Source organism: Paroedura picta, chromosome 6 (assembly GCF_049243985.1).
Source record: "Paroedura picta isolate Pp20150507F chromosome 6, Ppicta_v3.0, whole genome shotgun sequence".
NCBI lineage: Eukaryota > Metazoa > Chordata > Lepidosauria > Squamata > Gekkonidae > Paroedura > Paroedura picta.
Window position 1 is genome coordinate 60,375,370 of NC_135374.1, and position 27,212 is coordinate 60,402,581.

Genomic DNA, 27,212 nt, shown 5'->3' on the forward strand with positions numbered 1-27,212 from the left:
AGAGACTGAAACTGAGACATTCTACATGCAAGCAAAGGGTATTACACTGACCCAGGGCCCCTTTCCGCAGCATAGGGAAATTTTCAGATACTAGCTTTTCCTCCACCCTCACTATTGGGGAGTTGAACATGTTCTGGTAAGGGCTGGCTTTTGTTGGCCACAAGGAACTTTCCCCCCTCACACAAGAAATGGGGTGGGGAATGAAAGACAGCTTGACTGGATTCTGATAAAGCCTATGAAGTTCCTTTAAAATAATTAGAAGTTTCCCTTTTCTTTGTCTGAAGTAAAATTGAATTACCAGGAAGGGGGGAGTGTTGCATTACCAGTTGTTGGAGTCAGTAAGTGTCAACAACCTCTTGGCTTGAGGAAACCCTGGGCTGCTCCAGGTTGATGTGGTGGGAGCAATTAAAATGGCCACCTTGAAGATTCGGCTTTGGAAATTGTGCCTCCAGTGGTGTGATTGCCATTCAGTTTTTAGACACACTCTAATTAGGTTCTTAAGTTTGCTTCACATGCCTTTTGGTCAAGATGGCAACAGAAGGCACATCTGCCAACAAGGTCTGCTCTCAGCAGCCTGTTTCTTGGTTGGGATGGCTCTGAGAGCACATCCCCTGGCATTAACAGAGCCTCCAGTATTGGTCTCAGAGAAGTGACATCATTGTGCTCTTCTGCAGGCATCACAAGAGGCTGAGTATCATCACTATTCGTTGGGTTAGAAAATGGCTGCTGTGATGAAGGAGGCCCACACTCTCTTCCCTGAATCTATAACTAGTGCAGAAGGCTGAAGGGAAAGAGAAACTAAGGAATAGATAAGCAGAAGACAGTAAGGCTACTGATCTAGCCGCTTTCCCTCTTGAGGCAGAAAAAGAACTGAAGGATAGGTGATGCCCCCCAGGGAGACAGTAAAATGATGAAATTTAGTTCTGCCTCTTTGAGAGAGTAATGGGAATCACCCAGTTAAGATATCTGCCTGACTTAGAGAACTTATTGAATATACTAGCAGAAAAGCTCGTACAAAAAATACAGGCGTTAGCCTTCCTCCTCTGTCCAGCTTGGGCAGTCTTGCCGAGGCTTAGCAAGGCCACAGCCAGGGATGCTCAGAGCGGGGGAGCACTGGAGGGGGCTCTGGCCCTACTTCCCCCCTCCCCCCGACCTGGGCAACACTGGTGAGACCATGGCCGGGGCTGCTCAGGGCAGGGGGAGTGCTGGCAGGGGATGCCTGCCTCCTTTCTCATGGACCCCCGCAGCCCCAGGCCCTCCCCCTCCCAGCTCCTGCTTGCTGCCTGGCTTACTGAGGACTGACATTTGTTCCACGTGGAAGAAGTTGGGGGAGATAGGGCTGATTGGCCGTTCATTGGACTGACGGCCAATCAAGTAGGTGATGAGTCCCAACTCCTCCCACCACCCCAGTCAGGCTTTATTTATGTTACAGATTTTAAAGCTTAATGATTTTGCTAATGCATGAATTTTCCAAAACTCTCATTCCTATTCATTGCACTAATACTTTGTTGGAGTGTATTGTATTATATTAAGCAGTTTGCAACAACAAAAGCTGGATTGTGAACCTAAATAAAATAGTCTCTCACATTAGGTATTCTTCCTATGAAATTATTATTTTTGAGGTTATAACATGAGAATTAAAAAAAACCTATTTCAAGTCAGATCTTGACAAATTTTATTTGAACCTTGGAGTCAGCCACAAAATTAAGGAGCTTGGACTCATCACTGTCAGATTAAGCAAATTTAATGTTACATGAAAGTTATAAGTGGAGTTGCCAATTGGTCTAGAGAAAAATATGTCCCTTTAATAGAGGATTAATAATATGTTATTTATCTCCATGACACAGAAACTTCAACAATTCATTTGCATCCTTTTATTAAAGGAATTGGACATTTTTCTCCTCACAAGTTGGCAACCATAAATTTAACAGGTCAGGCCGTATTCTAAAAGGTCAGAACATCAATCTATTGTGAAGTGATTTTACTGTGATTTTACTTTTGGCCAACACTCTGGAATGTCTTGCTGAACAAGGTACAGAGTTGCTTCTTCCTTATCTTTTATACTGGCGACAAATGCCAAGTCCATGTACCTGTTATTGGAATGAACAAACATCTTTCCTCAGTGGTTCCCTAACTCTGTTCTCTGTCTTTTCCTTGTTTCAAATTTAAAGTGTAAGCTTCTTGGAGCAGGGACATATTGCCCTGTGCTCTGTAAATTATCATATTCATTGACTATTAATATATAATAAAAATCCTACTATGTGATCCAGCGGAATGTAAACAACTGGATGTAAGCTAATGGAGTCCATATTAATTCTGTGTCGACAAAAGCAAAAACCTTACAGTACTGAGAAGACATGTATTATGGCATAAGCTTTTGCAGACTCAATTTTTTTTTGGTTGAAGCATATGTAAAGCAGGCCAACTGATACCTCTAGATTTTGTGTAACTAGAACAAAGTAAAGGACAAAAAATACATAAGAATTATACTATTCTCCCTTGAGTTCCAGCAGGACATCTTGGTTCTGGTGGGTATTTCCTGCCACTTTAACTGGGGGGCAGGACTAAAAATATTTAAACTTCCTGGGCTGCGTGGTGGGAGGCACCCTGTTCCACTGTTGTCTTCCTGCCCATCCTGGGAGTAGAAGGTCTGACTAGTCTCTCCCCACATTTTTTTCTCGAGACAATTTTTTTTAAGTTATTTCATCGTTGTTAGCTGTTAAAGTTATTACTGATAGTTGTTAATATTAATTTATAGTTATTCTTAGAGTGAGTTTTAAGGTTTTTTCGCACCCATCCTGAGCGCTTTCGAGGTTGCGGTCACCGTTTTGAATTGGGGAACCGCATTTTTTACATCAGCCTCATGGCCAAGAGACAGGATTTCTCAGAGGGATTCTCCTCCGATGATGATTCTCCGGCCCCCGTCATACCAGTTCCTTCCACAGCAGGTGTGGCCTGCAGTGGTCCATTTTGAGCTGCCATTGTTGCTGGGGCCATGAGTGATTAAGAGCTCACTGAGACTCTGCCTGCCAAAAAGCCACTTGTCTCTGACCCGGCTGATTCAAAGTTGCAGGCTCAGTCCCCTGCAACCACTGATCCTGATGGTAGCCATTTGCAAGGTTCTTCTTTGCAGACCCAGATGACTACTTCCTTTCCCACCATTAATAAGCAAGTAAACTGCAGCAAAACAGCAACTGGCTCTTCTACTCTATATTTGCCTCCAGACTATGAGCTTACTAAAAACAGCCAATAGAGGAGTTTGAGAGAGAGAGAGAGAGAGAGAGAGAGAGGACAGAAGCCCATCTGGTCATCATGGGGAGGGAAGTCATCACTGGCTCACCAAGGCTGCACAAAAAAGGTCAAGAATCAGCCCTAATTGATATAATTCTACAGAGGATGACATAGAATCCCTCAGGTCCAAGGATGACGTGGCTTTCTTATCTGATGAGGAAGAGGTAGAGCCCGTTAATGCCTCTACTCAATCAGAGCATTTTTTCAAAAGTGAAGACATGCAATATATGCTCCCCAAGGCTCTGGGGGCCCTGTCTCTAAATGAGACAATCTGTGAGGAGGATCAGAGTAATACAAAAAAAAAGAAATACAGGGGTCCCAAAGGTAAGGGAGAATGTTTTCCCAAAACAGGCCCCTCTCAAGTGGTTTTCCTTTTACCTGAGGTGTTTGAAAAGAAAATCAGGTCTGAGTGGCAGAGACATATAATTAATAAGCAAACACCATCTTTTATCAAAAAATGTATGCATTATCTCAATATGTTGAGTCTATCCTCCAGATTCCTTTGATCGATGTGCCAATGGTAGCGCTGCAGTCAGGTAGGTTAGTTTCCAAAGATGACGAGGGCTACCTTCAGGACCCAGTGGATAAGAAGGCAGAGATGGCAGTATGTCATGTGCATGAGACAGGGGCCATGGCGATCAAGGCATCCTCAGCAACATGTATCATGAATAGAGCAGGTATCGCTTGCTGCAGGAAACTCTTGGAGTTCATCCCTGAAAAAGATAAAAGAGTGGCTGGGGGAGTAAATACGGTTCTTAAATCCCTGTCCTTTTCAGCAGACACTACCCTAGATGTATTAGTGTTAGCCGCTAGATCCCTAGCATCTAACACAGTAACCAGAAGGCTGCTATGGCTTAAGGTTTGGCCAGCTGAATACCAATCTAAAACAGTCATAACTGCATACCCGTTTATCTACTGGCAATCAGAGCTATAGAATCGGTACCTCAACAAGATCAGGTAAACGGGATATATTCCATATATTTTTCACAGTACCAAAAAGAACAGGAGGCTGGAGGGCCATTTTGGACCTCAAGTGCCTTATCATGTAGTGAGAGAAAGACACACGTTACAAAAAACCCTTTATTAACACAACAGGGGCACCTAACAACCAGCAACTAATTAACACACACTCCTTACTTATATAGGCTCAGTTTCCTTGTGCGGGAACCTTCTGCAAAGACTTAAGGGGGCAGTTGCCCAATTTGCTCAATATACTACACCCTTCCCCCCTATTCCACAAAGTGCTTCAAATACTGGGGTCTGGAGCGCATCCATTGTGAACGTCTTGTAAGTGGGACCATATTGTCTGGGGGCTCTGCTCCCACAACTTTGTGCTGGGTCTGGGTTGGGGTCTCCTGGTAAGTTGGTTCCCTGATTAAATGCCAGTCCTTCCTGTCCGCTGGCCTCCTCTGTAGGAATGGGGCTATCTGTGGGGACCCTTCATCTCATTTGGTCATCATGACGCCTATAGACCCTCCCATCTGGCCTTACTGCCCTGTAAGAAACGGGACCCGTCACCTCTTCTACTTCTTCTGGCAACCACTTAGGCCCATTGCATAATTCTGAATATACACCCTATCTGAACAAACACCCTTGGTCCTTGACCTCCCGGATTCCCACCAGGAACCTTGGATTTCCCCCAAGTCTGGGTGCAATCTGTCCAGCAATGTTGTCGGTGCATCAATAATTCTGCTGTGCTGAGACCAGTAGCCACACAGGATGGCACATGTTTTACCAGCAGGAAACTTGCGAGTCGCTGGCCCCAATCCCCTTGCACCAGCTGTGCCAGTAAGTCCTTAGTGGTCCTCAACATGCGTTCTGCTTGGCCATTGGTCACTAGATGGAAATGTGCCGATGTCACATGCCACACTAGTTCGTTTGCCAGGAATGTTTCGAAGTCGGCACCCCTAAATTGTGTGTCATTGTCCAACACTATTATGTCCAGGATGCTGTGCAATGCAAAGAGGCGGCGCAGTTCTTTGACAATTGTTTGTGCTATCATTGATGGGACCGGCAACACTTCCAGCAACTTGGAATAGGCATCCACTACAGTGCTTTCACCCGGCTTCTGCCCCCTAAGAAAAAAAGCGTGCCTCTGTGCAATTTATGAGGGCTGAGGGTGATGTGGGCAGTTAGCATGGCCAGTACATTCTCTATCGATGTTACTGTCAGTAAGGCTGGAGCCACTAGAGCCTTTGCCAGTTCGTAAGTCTGGGCCCCACACACGCTGAAGCAAAGTGCTCTCCTCCTTTCGTTCGCAACGGCATAGAATTCAAACTGCTCAATGTAGCTTTCCCACCTCCCTGGGTCAGACACATCAAACTCCTCAATGTGCCCCTGCGTTACAGACACAATCCTACCAAGGAGCTCCACCAACAGGATTTATTCTTGTTCGTGGAAAGCCTTCATCCGATGGGCCAAATGGAAAAAAAATAGATTTCTTTAGACCATCCACTGCAAACATATTAGAATTTTTGCAATCAGGCAACGATCTCAGGGTCTACGGCGTCAGGTGGCAACCCTGTCCTCCATAATCCCCTCGATTGGAGGGATTTCTCTTTCTGAACATCCTTATGTAATGAAGTTCTTGAAAGGTACAGCAAACAAGGAATCCCCAGTAGTCTATTGGTTCCCTACTTGGAGGCTGAATTTAGTCCTAACAGTGCTAACCAAGGCTCCTTTTGAACCTATTCATTCTATTTATATCAAAATGCTCAGGTTAAAGACACTATTTTTAATAGCCATCCCGTCTGCAAGGCGGGTATCAGAGATTGGGGCCCTATCCATTAAAAAGGAACTCCATTCTACAAGGACAGAGTTGTTCTCAGGACAGACCTTACCTTTAAATCAAATGTGGACTCTCAGTTTCATCTTAACCAGGAAATCATTCTACCATTTTCCCCCTTGATCCAGTTCATCCAAAGGAGCGCCTTTGGCACAACATAGGCATTAGATGGGCGCTTAAGGCCTGTCTCATACAAACAGAGCAGATCAGAGTCTCTTGACTCCCTGTTTGTTAATGTCACACCTCCAAAATTGGGTTAGGGTATGTCAAACCCTTCCATTAGTATAGTCCTTAAGGCATGCATTATTGAAACACACAAGTCACAGGGAATTCCAACCCCTCCGGGAATAATAACCCACTCCATCAGGAACTCAGCCACTAATGCTGCAATGGCTAAGAGGATTTCAGCCGTTCAGATATGCAAGGCAGTGACCTGGTCCAACATTTCTACCTTCATAAGGCACCATAAGCTTCATTCGTTGGACGCAGCGTCTTGCAGCATGTGGTTCCAGACAATTAGAAGAGTCCCCCCCCCTTAAATTGGGACTGCTCTGGTATGTCCCACCGAGATATCCTCCTAGTATCTTAGATTTGGAAGGGACAACCTGGGTCATCTAGCCCAACCCCGTGTACTGTGTAGGACACTCACAACCCTATCACTCATCCACTGTAACCTACCACTCCGTTGAACCTTCACAGAATCAGCCTCTCCATCAGATGGCTATTCAGCCTTTGTTTAAAAATGTCCAAAAATGGAGAACCCACCACCTACCGAGGAAGCCTGTTCTACTGAGAAACCGCTCTGTCAGGAACTTTTTCTGGATGTTTAGACGGAATTTCTTTTGAATTAATTTCATCTCATTGGTTCTGGTCTGTCTCTCCAGGGCAAGAGACAACAACTCTGCTCCATCCTAGATATGGCACCCTTTTATTATTATTTTTTTATTCCCCGCCTCTCCCGACAGACTCGAGGCTTGTCACAACAACTAATTCCATTAAAACATCAATCTACTAACATGACGGCTAAAAATTCTATCCCTCCCCCAATTATCAAAGAGGTGAAGAGGAAAGGATGGGGGAGTAGTATACACTCCAACTCCTGGGGGGGGGAGCGATGTCCGTGATTCGCTGACCCCAGCCTCAACCATAGACCTGGTGGAAGAGCTCCGTTTTACAGGCCCTGCGGAAAGCTGACAAATCCCACAGGGCCCGCAGATCACCCGGCAGCTCATTCCACCAGGTAGGGGCCAGGACCGAAAAGGCCCTGGCCCTGGCGCTAGTCGAGGCTAGTCACGCTTCCTTCGGGCCGGAGACGACCAACAGGTTCTCATCCGCAGAGCGTAAGGCCCTGCGGGGGGCATAGAGCGGTAGGCGGTCCCTCAGGTATGTGGGTCCCAACCCGCGTATGGCCTTGAAGGTTAAAACCAAAACCTTTAACCGGATCCGGACAGCTATTGGCAGCCAATGCTGCTGCCTCAGCACCGGCTGGATGTGGGCCCTCCAAGATGTTCCAGTGAAGACCCTGGCAGCTGCATTTTGCACCAGCTGTAGTTTCCGGGTCAGGGACAAGGGTAGGCCTGCGTAGAGCGAGTTACAGAAATCTATTCTGGAGGTGACTGTCGCATGTCTCACTGTGGCCAAGTGGTCAGGGGCAGGTAGGACACTAGTAGCCGGGCCTGGCGAAGATAGAAAAATGCCTGGCCCGCTACTCTCTAGACCTGAGCCTCCATAGTCAGGGAGGCATCAATGGTTACACCCAAATTCCTAGCTTGGGGCACGATGGTAAGTTGCACCCCTGCTAGGGTGGGTAGACGCGCTGCTGGTTCCTGCTCCCTTCCCCCCAGCCACAGGACCTCCGTCTTGGAGGGGTTGAGTTTCAGGCGAATCTGCTCGAACCATTCAGACATTGCGTCCAAACATCTGGCAAATGGTTCCGGGGGAGAGTCCGGGTAGCCGTCCATTAGGAGATAGCGCTGGGTGTCATCAGCGTATTGATGGCAACCCAGCCCAAAGCTCCATATCAGCTGGGCCAGAGGGCGCATAAAGATGTTAAACAATGTGGGGGAGAGGACCGCACCCTGAGGGACCCCACAAGGGAGTCTATAGGGCCACGAGAACTCTTTCCCCACAGCAACCCTCTGGGACCGGTTCTGGAGGAAAGAGCATATCCAGCACAAGGCTGTGCCCCGTATCCCTGTACCAGCCAGGCGATGGACCAACAGTTTGTGGTCCATGATGTCAAAGGCCGCCGATAGGTCTAAAAGGACCAACACGGCTGACCCGCATCTATCCAGCTGGCGACGGAGGTCATCCAGCTGGGCAACCAAAACCGTTTCCACCCGGTGGCCAGGGCGGAAGCCAGACTTATATGGATCGAGTGCCGAAGTTTCCTCCAAGAATGCCAGGAACTGGCCCGCTGCAGCCCTCTCCACCACCTTGCCCAGGAACGCTCAGTGTGACACTGGGCGGTAGTTAGCAGGGTCCAGCGGGTCCAGCGATGGTTTCTTCAGGAGAGGGTGAACCACCGCCTCCTTGAGCCGCTCAGGAAACACTCCCGTATTCAGGGAGGAGTTGATGATGTCTCTGAGCTGGCCTCCTATTTTCTGGCCACCTCCCTTGAGGAGCCAAGAAGGACAGGGGTCGAGGGGGCAGGTGGTCGCCCTGACCGAACCTAGCAACTTGTCCACTTCAGAAGAAGAGAGCCGCCTGAAGCCATCAAACCTCACTACCAACAGCGGCAAACAGGTCTCCAGTTCATTCACTGTATTAATTGTGGCGGGAAGGTTGCGGCGGAGTGACAAGACTTTATCCGCAAAATAGCTCGCAAATGCCTCGCAGCCGATTTCCAATTGTCTAGTGTTTTGGCACCCCTCAAGGGCGGTGAGTGATCTAACTACCCTGAATAATTGGGCTGGGCGAGAGCTTGGGATGCGATTTCCGTGGCAAAAAACTCACGTTTAGCCACTTTCACCGCCATCTCATACGCCCTCATAAGCGTGCGATAAGATGTTCTTGTAGCCTCGTCACGAGTCTTCAGCCACACTCGCTCCAGTCATCTCACTTCCCTTTTCTTCTCCCGGAGCACCCCTGTGTACCAGGGGGCTTGTTTCAGTCGAGGGCAGAGAGGACGTATAGGGGCGATCTCATCTATGGCAGCCGTCAGGCGGGACTGCCAGTCCCCCACCATGGCCGCAAGTGAATCACCAGGAGGCATCGGGTCCCGCAGAGCATTCTGGAAACCGAGTGGATCGATGAGTCTCCGTGGGCGGGCAAAAATACACCCGCCGTCCAACTGGGTAGGGGGTGGTATCTCGAGCCAGGCCCGCAGGGCATAGTGACCACGGCACAACCAAAGCTTTATCCATATCCACCACTATCCTGGAGCCAAAAATCAAGTTGAGCATGTGGCCGTAGTGATGGGTGGGCCCAGCAACAAATTGCGAGAGCCCCAGTGTCGCCATGGATGACACCAGGTCCCTGCCAAGCCCTGAAGAGGGCGCGTCCGTGTGGACATTGAAGTCACTCAGGATTTAGAAGCCTGGGGAACTACAACGCCCAGGCGGCCGCCACCTCCAGCAGGGTGTTGGGCGGGCGATATACCAGCCAGATAGCAAAGCTCTTGACTGAGCCCACCCAATACCGACACACTCCACCCCACCAATTTCTGGCCCCGGGAGAGCCCTGTAGGAGAGAGCCTCCCGGACCAAGATTGCCACCCCCCCTCCTCTCTTGTGGGTCCGGGATTGGTGAAGAACAGAGTAACCTACTGGGGCCCGTTCTCTCAAGGCCACCTCCTCTCCATCTCTCACCCAGGTCTCCGTTACACCTGCAAGGTCAGACTTCGACTCCGCAAAGAAGTGTTGCAGAGTTGCGGCCTTGTTCTTGATCGACCTTGCATTGCACAAGACCAATGTCGGACCCACTTCCCCCTTAGCCTCCACATTTTTGTTGCCCTCCTCTGGACACGCTTCAGCATGTCTACATCTCTCTTCAACCATGGTGCCCAAAACTGAACACAGTACTCCAAGTGAGGCTGAACCAGAGCAAAGTCTGGAACTCAAGGGAGAATTACCATTGGATAAGTTAGCGTTATATGGTTCTTCTCTTTGAGGCCAGGAGGACGTCTCATCCCTCTAACCCTTTAGTCGTACCACGTACAGCATGTTTCTTACGTTTATAGGAGTTATTGAGGCTCCAATTCAGTTAGGCTTTCCTCTTGGGGACCGTTTATGCACTGGAGGTTTCATGCTGGGCTCCAGGCTGGAGTTTTAGTCATGGCAGGTTGCCCCACCTCTTCCTGCACCCACCTGGGGGAGCATTTGGCCTGGTGCACCTCATCAGCCCCCGATCTGTGCTCCTGACAGGGGGGTGGGGCAGTGAAGTTCCCAGTGCATAAACGGTCAATGAGAGAATATAGTCAGTAAGCAGATGTATTAAGGTTATTTCAGACAATAGTTTTTTCAAGTTGTTATTTGTGAGAGGCTTGATATCCAGAATGGAACAGGGTGCCTCCCACCATGCAGGACAGGAAGTTTAAAATTTTTTAGTACTGCTTCCCAGTTAAAGTGGTGGGAAACGTCCTCCTGGAACTCAAGGGTAGAAGAGTATAATTCTCCTGGCCTCAAGGACCGTATCACGGTTAGTTATCCAATGTCTGTTTTTAACTCAAGATAGAGTCTGAACACACATGAAACTGCTATATACTGAATTAGATCATTGATCTATCAAGATCAGTATTGCCTCCTAGCAGTGACTTTCCAGAATTTCAGACAGAGGTCTTTTACATCACTAACTGCCTGGTCCTTTTAAAATTGGAGATTCTAGTGATTGAACCTGCATGCCAAGCAGGTTCTCTACCATTGACTTATTTTGTGCTTGTGTATGAATAGATTTCAAACAGTAGGTCTACTTCAGCGATTTGGTAAATCTGGATTAAACTCTGGATATAAGTTGAATATAAAATCACTCACAATCTATTGTTTGTGCTCTGTTATTTAGGACACCAGTACCATTCAAAGTAAAAATAAGATTTTAAAGACTTGTTGTTTCCTCTTCAGGCAGGTATCTCTGTTCCTCCCTTCTTTGCCCACCCCACCAACTACAGCCACCCGAGGGGGGAGAACTGGGAATGGGCCGCAGTGACCCAGCAGGCCTCGGGTGTCTCAAAGCATTTTCCAATAATCTTCCCTTCCCTCTCCCCATAGCAGACTCCCCATGAGGGAGGTGGGGTAGAGAGCTTCACATGGAAGCTGGCAACCCTAAGAGGAAGTCTGTCTGTGCACAGCAGTCTTGACCTTAGAAAGGTTTTTTATACTGTTTCTTTATTTGACAGGACAAGGTTGAAAAAGGCACTTCAATTCCCATGTCTCTTCAGTCATTTACTTGTTCACTATTTACTGTTTCAGGCTGTAAATATTTATTTAGTTCTTCCTGCACTTTCCAGACTCACAGGACTGATGCTGGTCTGTCTGTCTGCACCCCAGAATACAAACAGTTGCTGGTAAGGGCTGGCCATAGCCCATAGCCCAGGAGGGACACACCTGCACCACTCCCTCCCAGCTGCAGGCAAAAATGGCTCCTTTGAAGGCTGGACTCTGAGACATTGTATGATTTTGAAGTCCCACCTCCAAACCTCCAGGAATATTTCCAACCCAGGGGTAGCCAACCTCCAATTGGGGCTTGGAGAGCTTCTGAAATTACAGCTCATCTACAGAGTATAAAGATCAGCTCCCCAGACAGAAGGGTTACTTTGGACAGGGTTGTGGTAGAGAAGAAAAATTTAAGGCCTCCCAAACAGGTTGTTGTTGAATTGAAAGACTTGAGGCCTGCTTCACAGGGTTGTTGTGCAGATGAAACAGGCGACAAAAGAACCTGTACAGCAGTGGTCCCCAACTTTTTTATCACCTGGGACCACTCACCGGGGACCACTCAACGCCTTTTACTGAGGCCCAGTGTGGGGGGGGTTGTTTACTCCTCTACTCTCAACCACTGCTCTAACGCTCTCTGGTCGCTATGGTAACGTTTAAACATCCCTTCAAAATAACACCCAGACACGCCACAACAATGAACATAAGGAACATTTTATTTTCATGGAAATTTTAACTCATGACAATGACAAATCAATGGGAACCTTGAGCTTGTTTCTCTGCAACGAGATAGTCCCATCTGGGAGTGATGGGAGACAATGACACCTGAAGTGTGTTGTAAAGGGCCAGGGGGGGGGGGAGAAGGCGTCCTTAGGGGCCCACCTCCAGTTAGTCAAAGGACCACATGTGGTCCGCAGCCCACAGGTTGGGGATCGCTACTGAACAGCATCCAGTTTCATCTGCAGAATAACGCTGTGCAGTAGCCTCAAATCTGCAGATAGTTGCGAAGAAGAAATACACATGGCTTGGCTGTGTCTAATCCCCGGCCAGAGCAGTATTTTAAGTGAGAAGGGGCTTTTCTGTGGCCTCCCTGTCAGCCAACTGTTTGGCAGAAGGGGAAAGTTCTCTCAGACCTCTCACAGCCCCACATCACTCACTGTCTATTGTTGGGAGATGAAGGGAAAAGGTGTTTGTAAACTGCTTTGAGACTCCTTTGGACTCGCTTTGAGACCAACAGGGTACAAAAATCTAGTTCTTCTTCTAAGGAGCAACCATGAAAGAAACATGTGGGCACATAACATTTTATCAACAGTGAAAAAATGGAGACAGAAGGAACAGGGTGGACGCCTATGTATTGTGACTACCCCATGTGTATTAGGACAGGGGGACATTTCGGTGTCTGTGGCCTAATTCACACAAGAAGGGAAATGATGCAGAACTGGGAGGAATTGGTTTCTATGTAATTTCCCCCTAAGAAGAGTCTCCAGTCTGATTTTCCCTTCACATATCTGAAGACATGGCTCTGGAAAGCTCATCTGTAACCACTATGCCATAATTCCCAAAGGTCAGTCCATTCCCACACTCAACGAACATTGCAAACTGCAGGTTCTTGACACCCATATCTCCACACCCAGGCCTTTATTTGCTACCATGCCATCACAACACCCCACACAACACACACATTCAACCCCATGCCCTTACAGATTGGACAACTCCTCCCCTTCCTCTTCCCACTGTCAAGCTCTAGCGCCCGTTGTATTCTTGGATACAATGGGCTTTGCCCCTAGTTCTAAGAATAAATCAGTTCCATGCCAGAAGTTTTGCAGTGTGTTCCTTTAAAAGGGGTGACTCTTCTATTCCCTTCTGTCACAGAGCTTGCAGGCAGAGAACCATATAGAATCATAGAGTTGGAAGGGGCCATACAGGCCATTTAGTCCAACCCCCTGCTCAACGCAGGATCAGCCCTAAGCATCCTAAAGCATCCAAGAAAAGTGTGTATCCAACCTTTGCTTGAAGACTGCCAGTGAGGGGGCGCTCACCACCTCCTTAGGCAGCCTATTCCACTGCTGAACTACTCTGACTGTGAAATTTTTTTTCCTGATATCTAGCCTATATCGTTGTACTTGAAGTTTAAACCCATTACTGCGTGTCCTTTCCTCTGCAGCCAACAGAAACAGCATCCTGCCCTCCTCCAAGTGACAACCTTTCAAATACTTAAAGAGGGCTATCATGTCCCCTCTCAACCTCCTTTTCTCCAGGCTGAACAATCCCAAGTCCCTCAACCTATCTTCATAGAGCTTGGTCCCTTGGCCCCAGATCATCTTCGTTGCTCTCCTCTGTACCCTTTCAATTTTATCTACGTCCTTCTTGAAGTGTGGCCTCCAGAACTGCACACAGTACTCCAGGTGTGGTCTGACCAGTGCCGTATACAATGGGACTATGCCATCTTGTGATTTTGATGTGATGCCACTGTTGATACAGCCCCAAATGGCATTCGCCTTTTTTACCGCTGCATCACACTGCCTGCTCATGTTTAGTTTACAATCCACAAGTACCCCAAGGTCTCGTTCACACACAGTGTTACCTAGAAGCATATCCCCCCATCCAGTAGGCATGCTTTTCATTTTTCTGACCCAGATGCAGAACTTTACATTTATCTTTATTAAATTGCATCTTGTTCTCATTTGCCCATTTTTCCACTGTGTTCAGATCTCGTTGAACTCTGTATCTATCTTCCAGAGTATTTGCCAGTCCTCCCAATTTGGTGTCATCTTCAAACTTGATGAGTAGTCCCTCCACCCCCTTATCTAGATCATTAATAAATATGTTAAAAAGTACAGGGCCGAGCACCGAGCCCTGAGGGACCCCGCTACTCACCTCTCTCCAGTCTGATGAAACACCATTGACAACAACTCTTTGAGTGCGGTTCTCTAACCAATTCCCTATCCACATAACTATCTGAAAATCCAGATTGTAGTACTTCAACTTATCCATCAGAACATCATGGGGAACCTTGTCAAATGCTTTACTAAAATCCAAGTAAATGACATCAACCGAATTTCCCCAATCCAGCAAACCTGTTACTTGGTCAAAAAAGGAAACCAGGTTGGTCTGGCAGTCCTCCGGGACATCTCCAGTCCTTAATGAGGTCCCGAAGATGATGGACAAGGGCTGTGCAAGTTCTCTGGAAAGTTCTTTGAGCACTCTCGGGTGCATTTCATCCGGACCAGGGGATTTGAACTCATCCAGTGCAGCTAAATGCCTCTCGACAACCTCTCTATCCATGTTAACCTGCCACGCAGATACTATCCTTTGGCTACGGCCACCAATAGAGACTCAGGCAGTGCGTGCAAGTTTCAGGTCACATTGGTGACCTTGCTACCTGGAATTGTATTTATACAGTAAGCTGTGACAAGTTAAATTTGGAGTCAATTCCTTTCTTTATTATTGTATTCTGGACCATCTGAAGATCATGTGCTATTGTGAATATAACTGGTAGAGTGACCTATAACATTTTATCATTTATGTAAGCTTATTTTGATGCAGTTCAGGAAACAGTTACTGTTAGTAAATCAATGCTCACCATAAAATTCAGCACTTGTACTCCTCCATTCCCCAGTAGCGCAGGGCGGATCTCAGCAAGTTCCAGCTACAATATTAAAATATCAATAAATTAAACATACAATATAAATTAGACATTCTCAAGTCAAAATTATAAAATTAAAATTTAAGGTCTAAAATCACCTAAAAGCTGTCTTCTCCTCACAAAGAATTGAGAACTAAACTGAACCTTGGGGAAGCATATAAAGGTTTTCAGATGATTTGTTTTAATGGGGTACATTTGGGGCAGGGAGGCTAGCATGTTCTTTGGGTAGTTTCTAGGCCTCAACCATTGGCCTAGTGGAACATTTCTGTCTTGCTGGCCCTGCATAACTGTTTGAGGTTTCATAGTGCTCTGATCTAAATAGGTAGAGCATCCCACCAGACTAGGGCCAGGATTGAGAAAGCCTTGGCCCCGGTTGAGGCCAGTTTACATGTTTGGGATGAGGGATGCTAAGCAAGCTTTGATCACTTGACCGTTCTGCTCTTTATGGGGCATAGTAGAAAAGTTTTGTAATGTAAACTATATCTTCCATCTTTCCATATAATAAAATGTGCTCAGTACTGGCAGGCAACTAACTTCTTAAAACAGGAAATAATTGGTTCAGAGACCTGAAGGGGAGGTGGGAATTTGGAGGATGATTGCCACAGCATTCTTCCAGCAGTTGTTGGGCAGCTTCTTAGCTGCTGCATGTTCTTCTTGGGCAGCTGGTGTGTAGATAAGATACTACCTGCCATATTAGCTGAGGTACTGGACAGAGGGGTGACAGAAGGGTTGGCCTTTATGAGGAATGGTGTTGAAGGGTTGATGGGATAGAATAGGGTTGCCAGGTTCTTGGGCCACCTGTGGTGGATGAAGGGGTAGGGTTGCCAGATTCTGTCTGGGAAACTACTGGAATTTAGGGGGTTGCAGCTTAGGGAGGATAGGGATATCAGTGGGGCATAATGCCATAGATCCCACCCTTCAAAGCATCCATTTTTTCCCAAGGAAAGTGATCTCTGTTACCTGGAGTTTAGCTGTAACTCCAGGAGATCCCCAGGTTCCACCTGGACGCTGTCATCCTTAAATTAGAACAAAGTAGAAAAATCTTTAGGGAAATTAAAAGAAAGCCATATGAAACATATGCCCAGATGAGGGGAGTAAAGTCACAAAATTTGATGAACTAAAGCAACTAATAGGCTTAGAACAGTTCTGTAGGCAACTTCTCTCACAATTTCAGTGGTTCCTGAGGACAGCATGATGAGGGGTAGTATATAAATTAAATGAATGAATAGTATATAATATAATACAAATAAATAAAAGACTAAAAACAGTGGCTGAAGCTGCCACTTTATTAGATTAGATTGAAGGGGACTTGGAGGGAATCTTTTTCCCCACCTCACATCAAGAAAAATAAAGTTTGTGACATCTCAGGAAAAATCAAGTAATCAAACACCAACCCTGCAAAGAAGCACAAGATAGACAGGTACGGATAGTATGTTATCACTGTCAGCATATCAGAGCTCATTGTCCAAAATTAGCAAAGGGAAAATCCCAAACTTCACCCCAAGCTGTGAGAAGACTATGAAGTGCCAAGACAACCATAGAAACCCACTCATTTTCTCCTGGGAAGCTGATCTTTATAGTCTGGAGATAAATAGTGACGGCAGAGTTGTAGGGCAGAATGAGGCAGGGATGGAGTGGTGCCGGTGTTTCCTGCCTGGGAAATGGGCTATGTTCAGCCCTTATAAACAGTTTTCTAGAACCTGTTATATTTTTTTTGCCCAACCCAAACAAGGAAAGCTTTCGCCAGCGGTTTCAGAGGGAGGGACCGGGGTGCATTTAAAGACTCCCACCAAGCACGAGATTTGGGAGTGGATCTTCAAAAGAGTACAATGCCCCAAGGTCCACCCTCCAAAGCAACCATTTTGTCCAGGGGAGCTGATATCTGTTGCCTGGAGATGAACTGTGATACTGTGGGATCCTCAGATCTCTCTTGGAGTCTGGCATCCCTAAACCTCAGTGGGGTACAGTGCCACAAAGTCCCCCTCCAAAGTAGACAACCAAGTCTAAATAGTAAATGAATACAAATTTGAACTGATTTTACTGTAAGAATTATAATAAAATCTTATTCCTGTTGGTTGGCGTCATTAAACGTCAGTAGGGTGCCACAGAGTTCCCCCTCCAAAGCTGATTATTGTAGTCTGGGTATGAGCTGTAATTTCCAGGAGATCTCCCAGCCCTACCTGGTGGTTGGCTGCCCCTGGGCTGGAAATATGCCTTCATTTTGGAGGTGGGACCTCAAAAGGGTACAGTGCTTCAGAGTCTACCCTCCAAAGCTGCTATTTTTGTTTGAGGAGCTGAAATTTATAGCATGGAGGTGAGCAGCAGTGGCAGAGATGAAGGGCGGTCTGCAGACTGAGGTGGCAGTGTAGTTGTGTGAGTGTGTCCCACTTGGGTATTGGGCTCTGGGCAGCCTTTACCAACAACTGTTTTCTAGAACCCCTTGTATTTTTTGCACAACGGGTTTTATTGCTAGTTTAAATACATAGCATGGTTAATCAAATTTAGTTTCTAGTAGGTATAGGAAATAAGTAAGCCATTTTCTTAGTGATAGCTTTCGTTTGGAAATGCTTACAAAAGTTTGATAATTCAGCTAGTTATAGAAGTCAATTTAAGTTTTTCTTGTATATCAGTTACATGAAAAGGAATGGTTTGATCCAACCAAACATTTCTGTAGGCAGATAGATATCTGCTGAAGGAGTGGAGTACTCTTGCTGCAGCCCAAATTACCCCTGTGGTGTTCCTATAAGTGCTATACTTACATGGAATAAAAGATATCCTCTATGATTACAATGTCTGTATTAGAAAACCTGTGTCAGGAGGTATGAGTATTACGTAGTTTTTTGCTCAAAATAAATAATAAAAATGCTTTTGATTTATTATATTTTATATTTTTGCTTTATGCAAATAATTTATAATTTTGCTAGCTGACAAATGATCAAAATGAGCTTTACATGTGAAAGAGATAAACTAGAAATTGGTTAAATAGAAGGTCTATTCTCATGATCAAAGAATGTTAGTTCACCCTAGTAATAAGCAGGAATGGCAATTTATAATATGCACCTTCCTGAATGTATAGAATAGGCTGTAATCATTAAGGAGAGTAGGTTGTTCCTGGAAGTTATTTAGACACACACACGTTTTCAGTGGTATTTATGTAGTGACCATAATGTTTAAATCTTTCCTTGTTCTGGTTGCGTACTGGTTTTAATGGTTTTTAATGGGATTTTATTATACTCATGGATTTTTGTAAACCGCCGCAAGACATTTGAGAGCGGCAGTATATAAATATAAATAAATAAGTTGCTGTTGTACTAAGCCTATGCTAGTAGTGAATGTCTATGATACATACCCAGTTCGTAGTGGGCATTTTGAAGGATCTTGTTATAAGCATGGTTACTGATATTGTCTAACTCTAATATTTCTGTGTGTTCACAGTGTTTACTGGTGGCCTCCCTGCCCCACCCCAAAGGATGATATGAGATTTGAAGGAAGACAATGCATACAGGTAATAGTAGATTGTAGATTATTCATAGAAAACATTATTTTTAATTCTTATTGGTTGTATAATTGCTTTTTAGAAGTCTGACTTGAAAATTGATATATTTGGTAATCTCTTGTATATATTTCAGGGGAGGTTGCTGTCTTATTAATGTGTTTTGTTTTGCTAAACTTTATCTGATTATTATAATTATGTTTTTATATTTGTATTATCATAATATGATGAAATTGATAGAATTATGTTAATATGGTAGCTTTGGTTCATTGGAAATGATGGGGCAAGATTACTTGAAATGTTTCAGCATTCTGTCAGCTTCTAACTCCTCCCAATGAAACTTTTACTCCAATATATGCAATATAATATAGCTGTAAAGACAGTTACAAGCTAGAGGCCACTGGGAAGGGAACTCACCAGCAGGGGCAGGTCTCATGCAACAGGGATCTGCAGCCTCCGAGCCTCAGGGGGAAGTGGAAGGAGGAGGGGGTGATCAGGGGTGGGGGATGGAAGGCGATTGGCTGGCTGCTAGACCGACAGGCTAGCTGGTTGGAGGAGGAATCACTCAGGGGCGGGATAGCTACCCTGAGTGGGTGTTAAGCGTTCAGTGGCACGTAAACCATGAGACACGATCCTCCTCTAAGGCCTTACCAGATTAAGTAGAACAGATTTATTGCATGCTATCTCCCCCATGTAGAATGATTTTAAGAAAACAGCATGCAACAAAACAGAAGCAGCCCAAGACAAGTAAAAACTAATACAATTACCACACCAATTTGCCTATCATTGCCAATACTTGAATGAAGATTAGCCTCTGCCAGAGACCTTCCTGAATACTTCTTTGCCATGCTTTGTAAAGCATTATTTGGTTGACTAGATCTAAAGCCCATTTTAATCGAAAACAAAATGGGCGCTAGATGGCCGCGGACTCCCCCCCCGACTCCCAAAGGCTACTGCGTAGCCGTGGATGGGGTCCGTGGGGCCGCAGAAGTTTTTCTCCTCCTCCCCCGAGAGGCTGAAGCGGGACCGGGGCTGGATTTGGGGGAAGCGGCTTACCTGTGTTCGGCGCCATCGGGTCCTCAGCGGGCGGGAGCTGGGGGGATGCTGGTTCCGGTCAGGCCTGAGGTGGGCTACCACATGGCACGTCGCGTGGGTGGCGGCCCAGCAGCGGCGGTGGCGGCAGCGTTCCAGCCGTGTCGCGGACGGGCCAGCAGCAGCGCCGGTTTTGGCGGCGTTACAGCCGCAGCCGGCGTCGTCGCAGTAGCGGCGTTTAAGCCACGGCACGGGCGGGGCAGCAGCGGCGTTTTCCGCGGTGTTCCAGCCGCGGCACGTAGGCGGCGGGGAAGCAGCGGCGGAGCACCTGGGCGGGGCTGTCTTCGGGCCCACGGCTGCAGGCAGGCAGTGGCCGGGGCCTGGGTGCATCAGTGGTGGCGAAGGCCGGGGACAGGCAGGGATCGGGGAAGCGGCGATGGGTAAGTTGTTGGGGTGTGGGTGGGAAGGGGGCGGGCGGGCGCAGATGGACGCTCGTGGTGGGTGCGGTAAGGGCGTGTGCCGGGGCAGGCGGGGATGGCGGGTCGGGTTCCTTGGGCGAGGTAAGCGGCTGGTGTTGTGCGGAGAGGGGGGTGGGGTTGCGGGGACGGCCGTCGCGTTCGAGGGCAGTCGCTGGGCGGCAGGAAAGTTGCTTTCCTGGAGCCCAGCAGCGTGGGGCGAGCCTCCTCCCTGGCTCGGGAGGACTGGAGTGTGTGGTGCGGCGTTCGGGAGACGGGCCAATTGGACACTTGGCTCTGGATTGCCACTCGGAGGAGCGAATCAGGAGCCGCTTCACGGCTCCTGATTCGCTCCTCCCGAGTTTTTATCCCGGACAGAGCCCGCCCTAACTCCTCCCCACTAGCCCTTACTGCTTTATTTAATCTGCTTCGCAGGAGCGGATTAAAGATGTTTTCCTCGCCTCTGGACTGAAGGTTTCAGTGCTGCTACTGAAATGTCTGCTATTGGGCTATGGATGTTTTAATAGCGTTGGATGGGAAAGCTTATTGAGTGAAGTTGCTGGAAGGTCAAAATGGTCATATAGTTCCAGGTCAAGGATGACTTTAATGGTGAGAATCCAGCTCACTGAATTAAACTTGGAAGCATGCAAATGAATTTTCTTCTTAAATAGCTGCAGTGTTACCATATTTACATGCTCCAGTCAATAGATGATGTGTTGTATTCGCTAATAACAGTTGAAGTTTCTAGGTTGACATGCACATAAATGACTGGCTACGTCACGGGTGCTGTCGGGAAAGGTTTGGATTTCTGGATCATGGTCTCCAATGTCAATATAAGGGGCTCCAAAGGGGGAGCAAGACATAAATTCAGAACCTGGTGTGATGGCGAGAACCGAAGATGGAAGCGACATGGAACAGCACATAAGCCGGGAACTACTGACTTGCAAGGAAGTTCAAAAGCCAAAACTACAGCGGCCACAAAGGATGGATTATGATGTTTCTACACTAATGCACAGAGTATGGGAAACAAGCAGGCGGAACTGGTAGTCCTAATAGAGGAAGGGGTCTACGACCTAATGGGAATCACAGAAACTTGGTGGGATAATACTCACACTTGGAATACTAGAATTGAGGGATACAATCTATTCAAAAGGGACAGACAAGTAAAAAAAGGGGAAGGTGTAGCAATATATGTTAAGAATCTTTATACTTGTGAAGAAATATAGGTACCTGAGCATGAAAGTTCAGCTGAGTGTATTTGGGTAAATATAAAAGAAATAGGAACGGAGAATGGTATTATCGTGGGGTCTGCTATAGACCACCAAGCTAGTCAGAGGACTTGGATAAGATACTCATAAACCAAATTACACAATTCTCAATGATGGGGGAAACAGTGGTCATGGGTGACTTCAATTACCCAGATATCTGTTGCAAGACCAACTTTGCTAAAAATACAAACTGTGTTAATTTCTTAACTTGTTTTGCTGACAGCTTCATTTCCAAGAAAGTAGAGAGGGGAACCAGGGGACCTGCTATTTTAGACCTGATTCTCATCAATAGGGAAGAACTGGTGGATATAGTGGGCACACTTGGTAGTAGTGACCATGTGATTTTGGAATTTTCAATTGTGGGAAAGAGAAAACTTTTATGTAGTCATACATAATAGACTGGACTTCAGGAAAGCAGATAGTAACAGACTTAAAGGTATGTTGGGTAGAGTCCCATGGTCAGAAGGACATAAATAGATGGGAGTCCAAAAGGGCTGGGAGTTTCTTAAAAGTGAAATACTGAAGGCTCAATCACAAACAGTTCCTTTGAGAAGAAAAGATGGAAGGAGCCTAAGGAAGCCAAGGTGACTCCATAAGCAGTTGTCACATGATTTGAGGAATAAAAAAGAATCATTTAGGAAATGGAAGGCAGGCCTTATTACCAAGGATGAGTATAAACAAATAACCAATAATTGTAGAGAGAGTGTTAGAAAAGCTAAAGCTCAATATGAGCGTAGGCTAGCAAGTAGTGCTAAACATAACAAAAAGGGTTCTTTAGTTATATTTCAAGTAAGAAAAAGAGTAGGGACACCGTAGGCCTACTGCGAGGACAAGAAAGTGATAACAGATGATGTAGAGAAGGCTGAACTGCTTAATTCCTATTTCTCCTCAGTCTTCTCTTGTAAGGAAAATAGTGCTCAATGTGGCAAAAACATAACACAACAGGGGGGATGGGAATGGTTGGCTAGGATTACTGTTGGGGCAGTCCATAAACACTTAGTTTCTTAAAATGAAACAAAGTCTTCTGGGCCAGATGAATTGCATCCAAGGGTACTTAAAAGGACTTGCAGATTTCATCTTTGAACCTCTGTCCATTATTTTTGACACTTCTTGGAGAACAGGTGAGGTGCCAGATGATTGGAGGCGGCAAATGTTGTCCCCATCTTCAAGAAAGGGAAAAAGGAGGATCCAGGATCAACCCGTCAAGTTGACATTTGTAGCTGGCAAAATTTTGGAAAATATCAAACAGCCGGTTCTTGAGCAGCTGGAACAGAGAGCTGTGATTTCTAAGGCTCAGCACGGGTTTCCCAAGAGCAAGTCGTGTCAGGCCAGCCTTATCTCTTTTTTAAAGAAAGTGACTACCTTGCTGGATCAGGGGAATGCTGTGGACATAGTTTATCTGAATTTCAGTAAAGCTTTTGATAAGGTTCCACATGATATTCTTGTTGACAAGCTGGTAAAATGCGGTATGGAGCCTCATTCTGTCAGGTGGATTGATAACTGACTGACTGATCGTACCCAAAGGGTACTTGCTAATGGTTCAGCATCCTCTTGGAGAAGAGTAACAAATGGAGTGCCCCAGGGATATGTCCTGGGCCCTGTGTTGTTCAACATATTTTATAAATGATTTTGATGAGGGATTAAAGGGGATACTTATTAAATGGGAGGGGTAGAAAACACAACAAAAGACAATCAGAATACAGGATGATCTTGATAGGCTTGAGAACTGGTCTAAACTGAATAAAATGAAATTCAATAGAGACAAGTGTAAAATTCTGCATTTAGGTAGGTAAAACCATATACACCAATATAGGATGGGGGAGACTTGTTTTGGCAGTAGTATGTGCGAAAAAGATCTAGGAGTCTTAGTAGACATTACATTGAACATGAGTCAGCAGTGTGATTCAGTGGCTAAAAAGGTTTGCAACAGTCTTGACCAGATTTTAAAGCAATAGGCTGGATCTAACAACTCATAGACCTTTTACAGAGTCTGTTTAAACAAACCTTACTCCATCTAGGGTGGGAAATACCATCCTCTACAGAGCATCAGCCTTCCCAACTGGCATCACCCCTGCTTGGTTTTGATTCAGTTTTGGCTTGTTTTTTTCCAGCCACTTGATGATGGCATCCAAACACTGTCCAAGAACATGTTTCTGCTTCTAGTAGTTTGTTCAAAGAAGTATAGCTGAATGTTATAATTATGTTAATGGCACTGCATTATAAAGTTTCCAGATCTTTTAGAAAGGACTGATGAAGGTATTAAAAACATTTTAACTTTGTTGATTATCTTAACTTTCACAATATTTATTCATTATAGATAATTTTTCGTTATAGATACAGGATTGTATCCAGTGAGAACAGCAGACAAAATTAACTTAATTGCACTTTTCTGTTGTAAGCCTCCCTCCCCTCTTCCCCTGACCACATATCATTGCCACTGGGACTCAGAAGACTCCAGAAGCATCTCTGGTCATTATATGCACAGGTTGAAGTAGGAGGGGGAAAGTAAGCAAAATTCCCCTACACTAACTGGGGGTGTCACTGTTTTATTATTTGAAAACATCTTGAATGTATCCCAAATAAAATGTGAATCAGAGAACAGGTAGTCCAATAGCACCTTAGAGATTCTCTGATGAGGATACTTTGACTGTTAAAAGATCAAACCTTGAAAATCTTGTTGCCACTATTCTCATATTGAACTTTTTTATAGGCCAGCACAGTTATCTTCTAAAACTATGAATCAGAGACAAGTGTTTCATTCATTATTTTGAGCTCTAAATATCCTATATCTTGTTTTTGTAGCTAAGTAGTATTGTGCAAATCTAGGCTTATCATGAATTTTAACATGAAATGTTAAATTAATTCTGGTCTTTTAATTGCACAACAGTGGAAAAAGGGTAACGGTGAGGTTGAGATTGGCTATACCAAAGAATTTAGCTTATATATAGTTTACACTCATCTTCCAATATTTTTAAATCTAGGATTTCCCTTACTCCATTCCATAATATGGTACCTGATTTTTTAAACTGTCCTAGTTGTCTTCTGATGTGTAACTGAAACCTGGATGAAATGCATGGTTATTTGGTCTTTCATGACTTTGCATAAGAAGGCAAAGAGGAGTTCTGGCAGTCATCCTGTGTGAATCCTTCTCTTTTCAAAGACTCCTGAGGAAAAATATAATTGGCATTGATTTTATGTTAATTTTATTGAGGTCTAAAAATAAATTAAGCCTGCTTGTTTGCAAGCTGCCTAGTTTGCCTATAGCTAACTTGTCTGAGTTGGTGAAGGAGCACTCAAGCCTATTGATGGATTTACCTAGATTAATTGTTCTGTGGGACTTTGATATTCATGCCAAGGATATCTTACTGGATTATATGTCTTCTTTGGCTGCTCAAGGCTTATCTCAAATTGTGATGGGTCCAACATATAAAAGAGGTCATAACCTGGATTTAATCTTTTGCATTGAACCTTTGAGGGTAGGTCTTGTTTTGGTGTTGGATATTTGACCTGAACACTATTTGGTCTGACCACTGTCTACTCCAAATTAAGGAAGAATGTGACCCCAAATTTGGGTGTGGGGGGGTGAAGTTTGTTAAAATGTTCATAGAATCATAGAATCATAGAATCATAGCGTTGGAAGGGGCCATACAGGCCATCTAGTCCAACCCCCTGCTCAACGCAGGATCAGCCCAAAGCATCCTAAAGCATTCAAGAAAAGTGTGTATCCAGAAGAAGAAGAGTGGGTTCTTATATGCGTTTCATTTTTCTGACCCAGATGCAGAACTTTACACTTATCTTTATTAAATTGCATCTTGTTCTCATTTGACCATTTTTCAATTGTGTTCAGATCTCGTTGAACTCTGTCTCTATCTTCCAGAGTATTTGCCAGTCCTCCCAATTTGTTGTCATCTGCAAACTTGATGAGTAGTCCCTCCACCCCCTCATCTAGATCATTAATAAATATGTTAAAAAGTACCAGGCCGAGCACCGAGCCCTGAGGTACCCCGCTACTCACCTCTCTCCAGTCTGATGAAACACCATTGACAAGAACTCTTTGAGTGCGGTTCTCTAACCAATTCTCTATCCATTTAATTATCTGAAAATCCAGATTGCAGTCCTTCAACTTATCCATCAGAACATCATGGGGAACCTTGTCAAAAGCTTTACTAAAATCCAAGTAAATGACATCAACCGAATTTCCCCGATCCAGCAAACCTGTTACTTGGTCAAAAAAGGAAACCAGGTTGGTATGACAGGACCTGTTGGAGACAAATCCATGCTGACTTCTTTGGATCACCAAATTGTCCTCCAGATGTTTGCAGATCGCTCCCTTTAATATCTGTCCATTATCTTCCCCACAAAAGAGGTCAGACTCACTGGTCTGTAGTTTCCCGGGTCATCCTTCCTCCCTTTTTTGAAGATCGGAATAACATTTGCTCTCTTCCAGTCCTCTAGGACATCTCCACTCCTTAAAGAGGTCCCGAAGATGATGGACAAGGGCTGTGCAAGTTCTCTGGAAAGTTCTTTGAGCACTCTTGGGTGCATTTCATCTGGCCCAGGGGATTTGAACTCATCCAGTGCAGCTAAATGCCTCTCGACAACCTCTCTATCCATGTTAACCTGCCACCCAGACACTATCCTTTGGCTACTGCCATCTCTAGATGTGCCTAAATCTTTGACCTGTGGGAAAAAAACAGATGTAAAATAGGCACTAAGCCTTTCTGCTTTCTCTGCATGTTCTGTTAGAGTTTGTCCATCTGCACCCAACAGTGGGCCTATTGCCTCCTTTACTTTACGTTTGCTCCTCACATAACTGAAAAATCTTTTCTTGTTACAATGGGCTTCCCTGGCCAATCTTAGCTCACTCTCAGCTTTGGCCTTTCTGATGATTGATCTACAGTGCCTAGTAACCTGTAGGTACTCTTTTTTAGAGCTCTGTCCTTCCCTCCATTTCCTGAACATTTCCCTTTTCTTTCTTAGTTCCTCTTGAAGTTCTCTGTTCATCCAAATAGGCTTCTTAGAGCTCCTACAGTGTTTTCGACTTTCTGGGTCTTTCTTAGAGCTCCTGCAGTGTTTTCGTCTTTCAGATAATGCTTCATTCAAAAGTTTCCCTATGTATTTATTCACTCTGACTATAAAACACAATCCTTAACGTGGTCTTGATAACTGAAAGTCAAGTAACAGCTTTCTTTTCCTCAAAGTTTATAAGCTCCGTGGCCAAAGTTGCTAACCATTTGCAACTTAATGAAATTTCACATCTGAACATACACACATAAACTAGGAATACTCTGGTTTCTCTTCAGATCGTATAAACCAGTGGTCCGCAACCTTTTTCAGGTCGTGGACCGGTGGGGGGGGGCCTTGATCTGTGCGCCGCGCATGTGCAGCAGGTCCGAGCATGCGCGCTTGCGCCGGCGGCCACGCTTCCTTCTCCCCCCCTCCCCCAGAAAGAAGCTTGCGGCCTGGGAAGTTTCTCACGGCGGGGGCGGGGAGAGGGAACCTCGGCCCGGTGCCGAGGCCTTCGCGGCCCAGCACCGGGCTGCCGCCCGGTGGTTGAATACCACTGGTATAAACTACAAAGTTCAGAACAACTGGCTTCCAAATAAGCTTGCCTAGTATTGCCCCATGAGTGTTGTATGCATGACAAAAGTAATATGTTTCTTTGAGTTATAGAATCAAGTTTTATTACCCTCCATGTTATCCTCACTGAAACCATTTCCACATTGGAGGCTTCATATTGTGCTGCAGTCTAGAGTTTTTTGCTGGGACAAGTTGCCCTACCTCTTCCTGCTCCGAGACGGGGGAGCATTTGACCCGGTGCACCTCTTCCACCCTAGATTTGCGCTTCTGTGTGGGAGCCAGGGCAGCGAAATACT

The 27,212-nt window shown here is 45.6% G+C and overlaps 1 protein-coding gene across 5 annotated transcripts in view; it reads left to right on the forward strand.

Moving 5' to 3' along the window:
* Positions 1-27,212, forward strand: part of DYRK1A (dual specificity tyrosine phosphorylation regulated kinase 1A) — a 190,237-nt gene that overhangs the window by 26,830 nt on the left and 136,195 nt on the right. For all 5 annotated transcript variants that reach the window (XM_077342680.1, XM_077342684.1, XM_077342681.1 and 2 more), the window contains exon 2: positions 18,524-18,593. In XM_077342680.1, coding sequence (XP_077198795.1) covers positions 18,584-18,593 — 10 coding nt within the window. In that variant the 5' untranslated portion in view covers positions 18,524-18,583. The remainder of the gene's footprint in view (positions 1-18,523; positions 18,594-27,212) is intronic.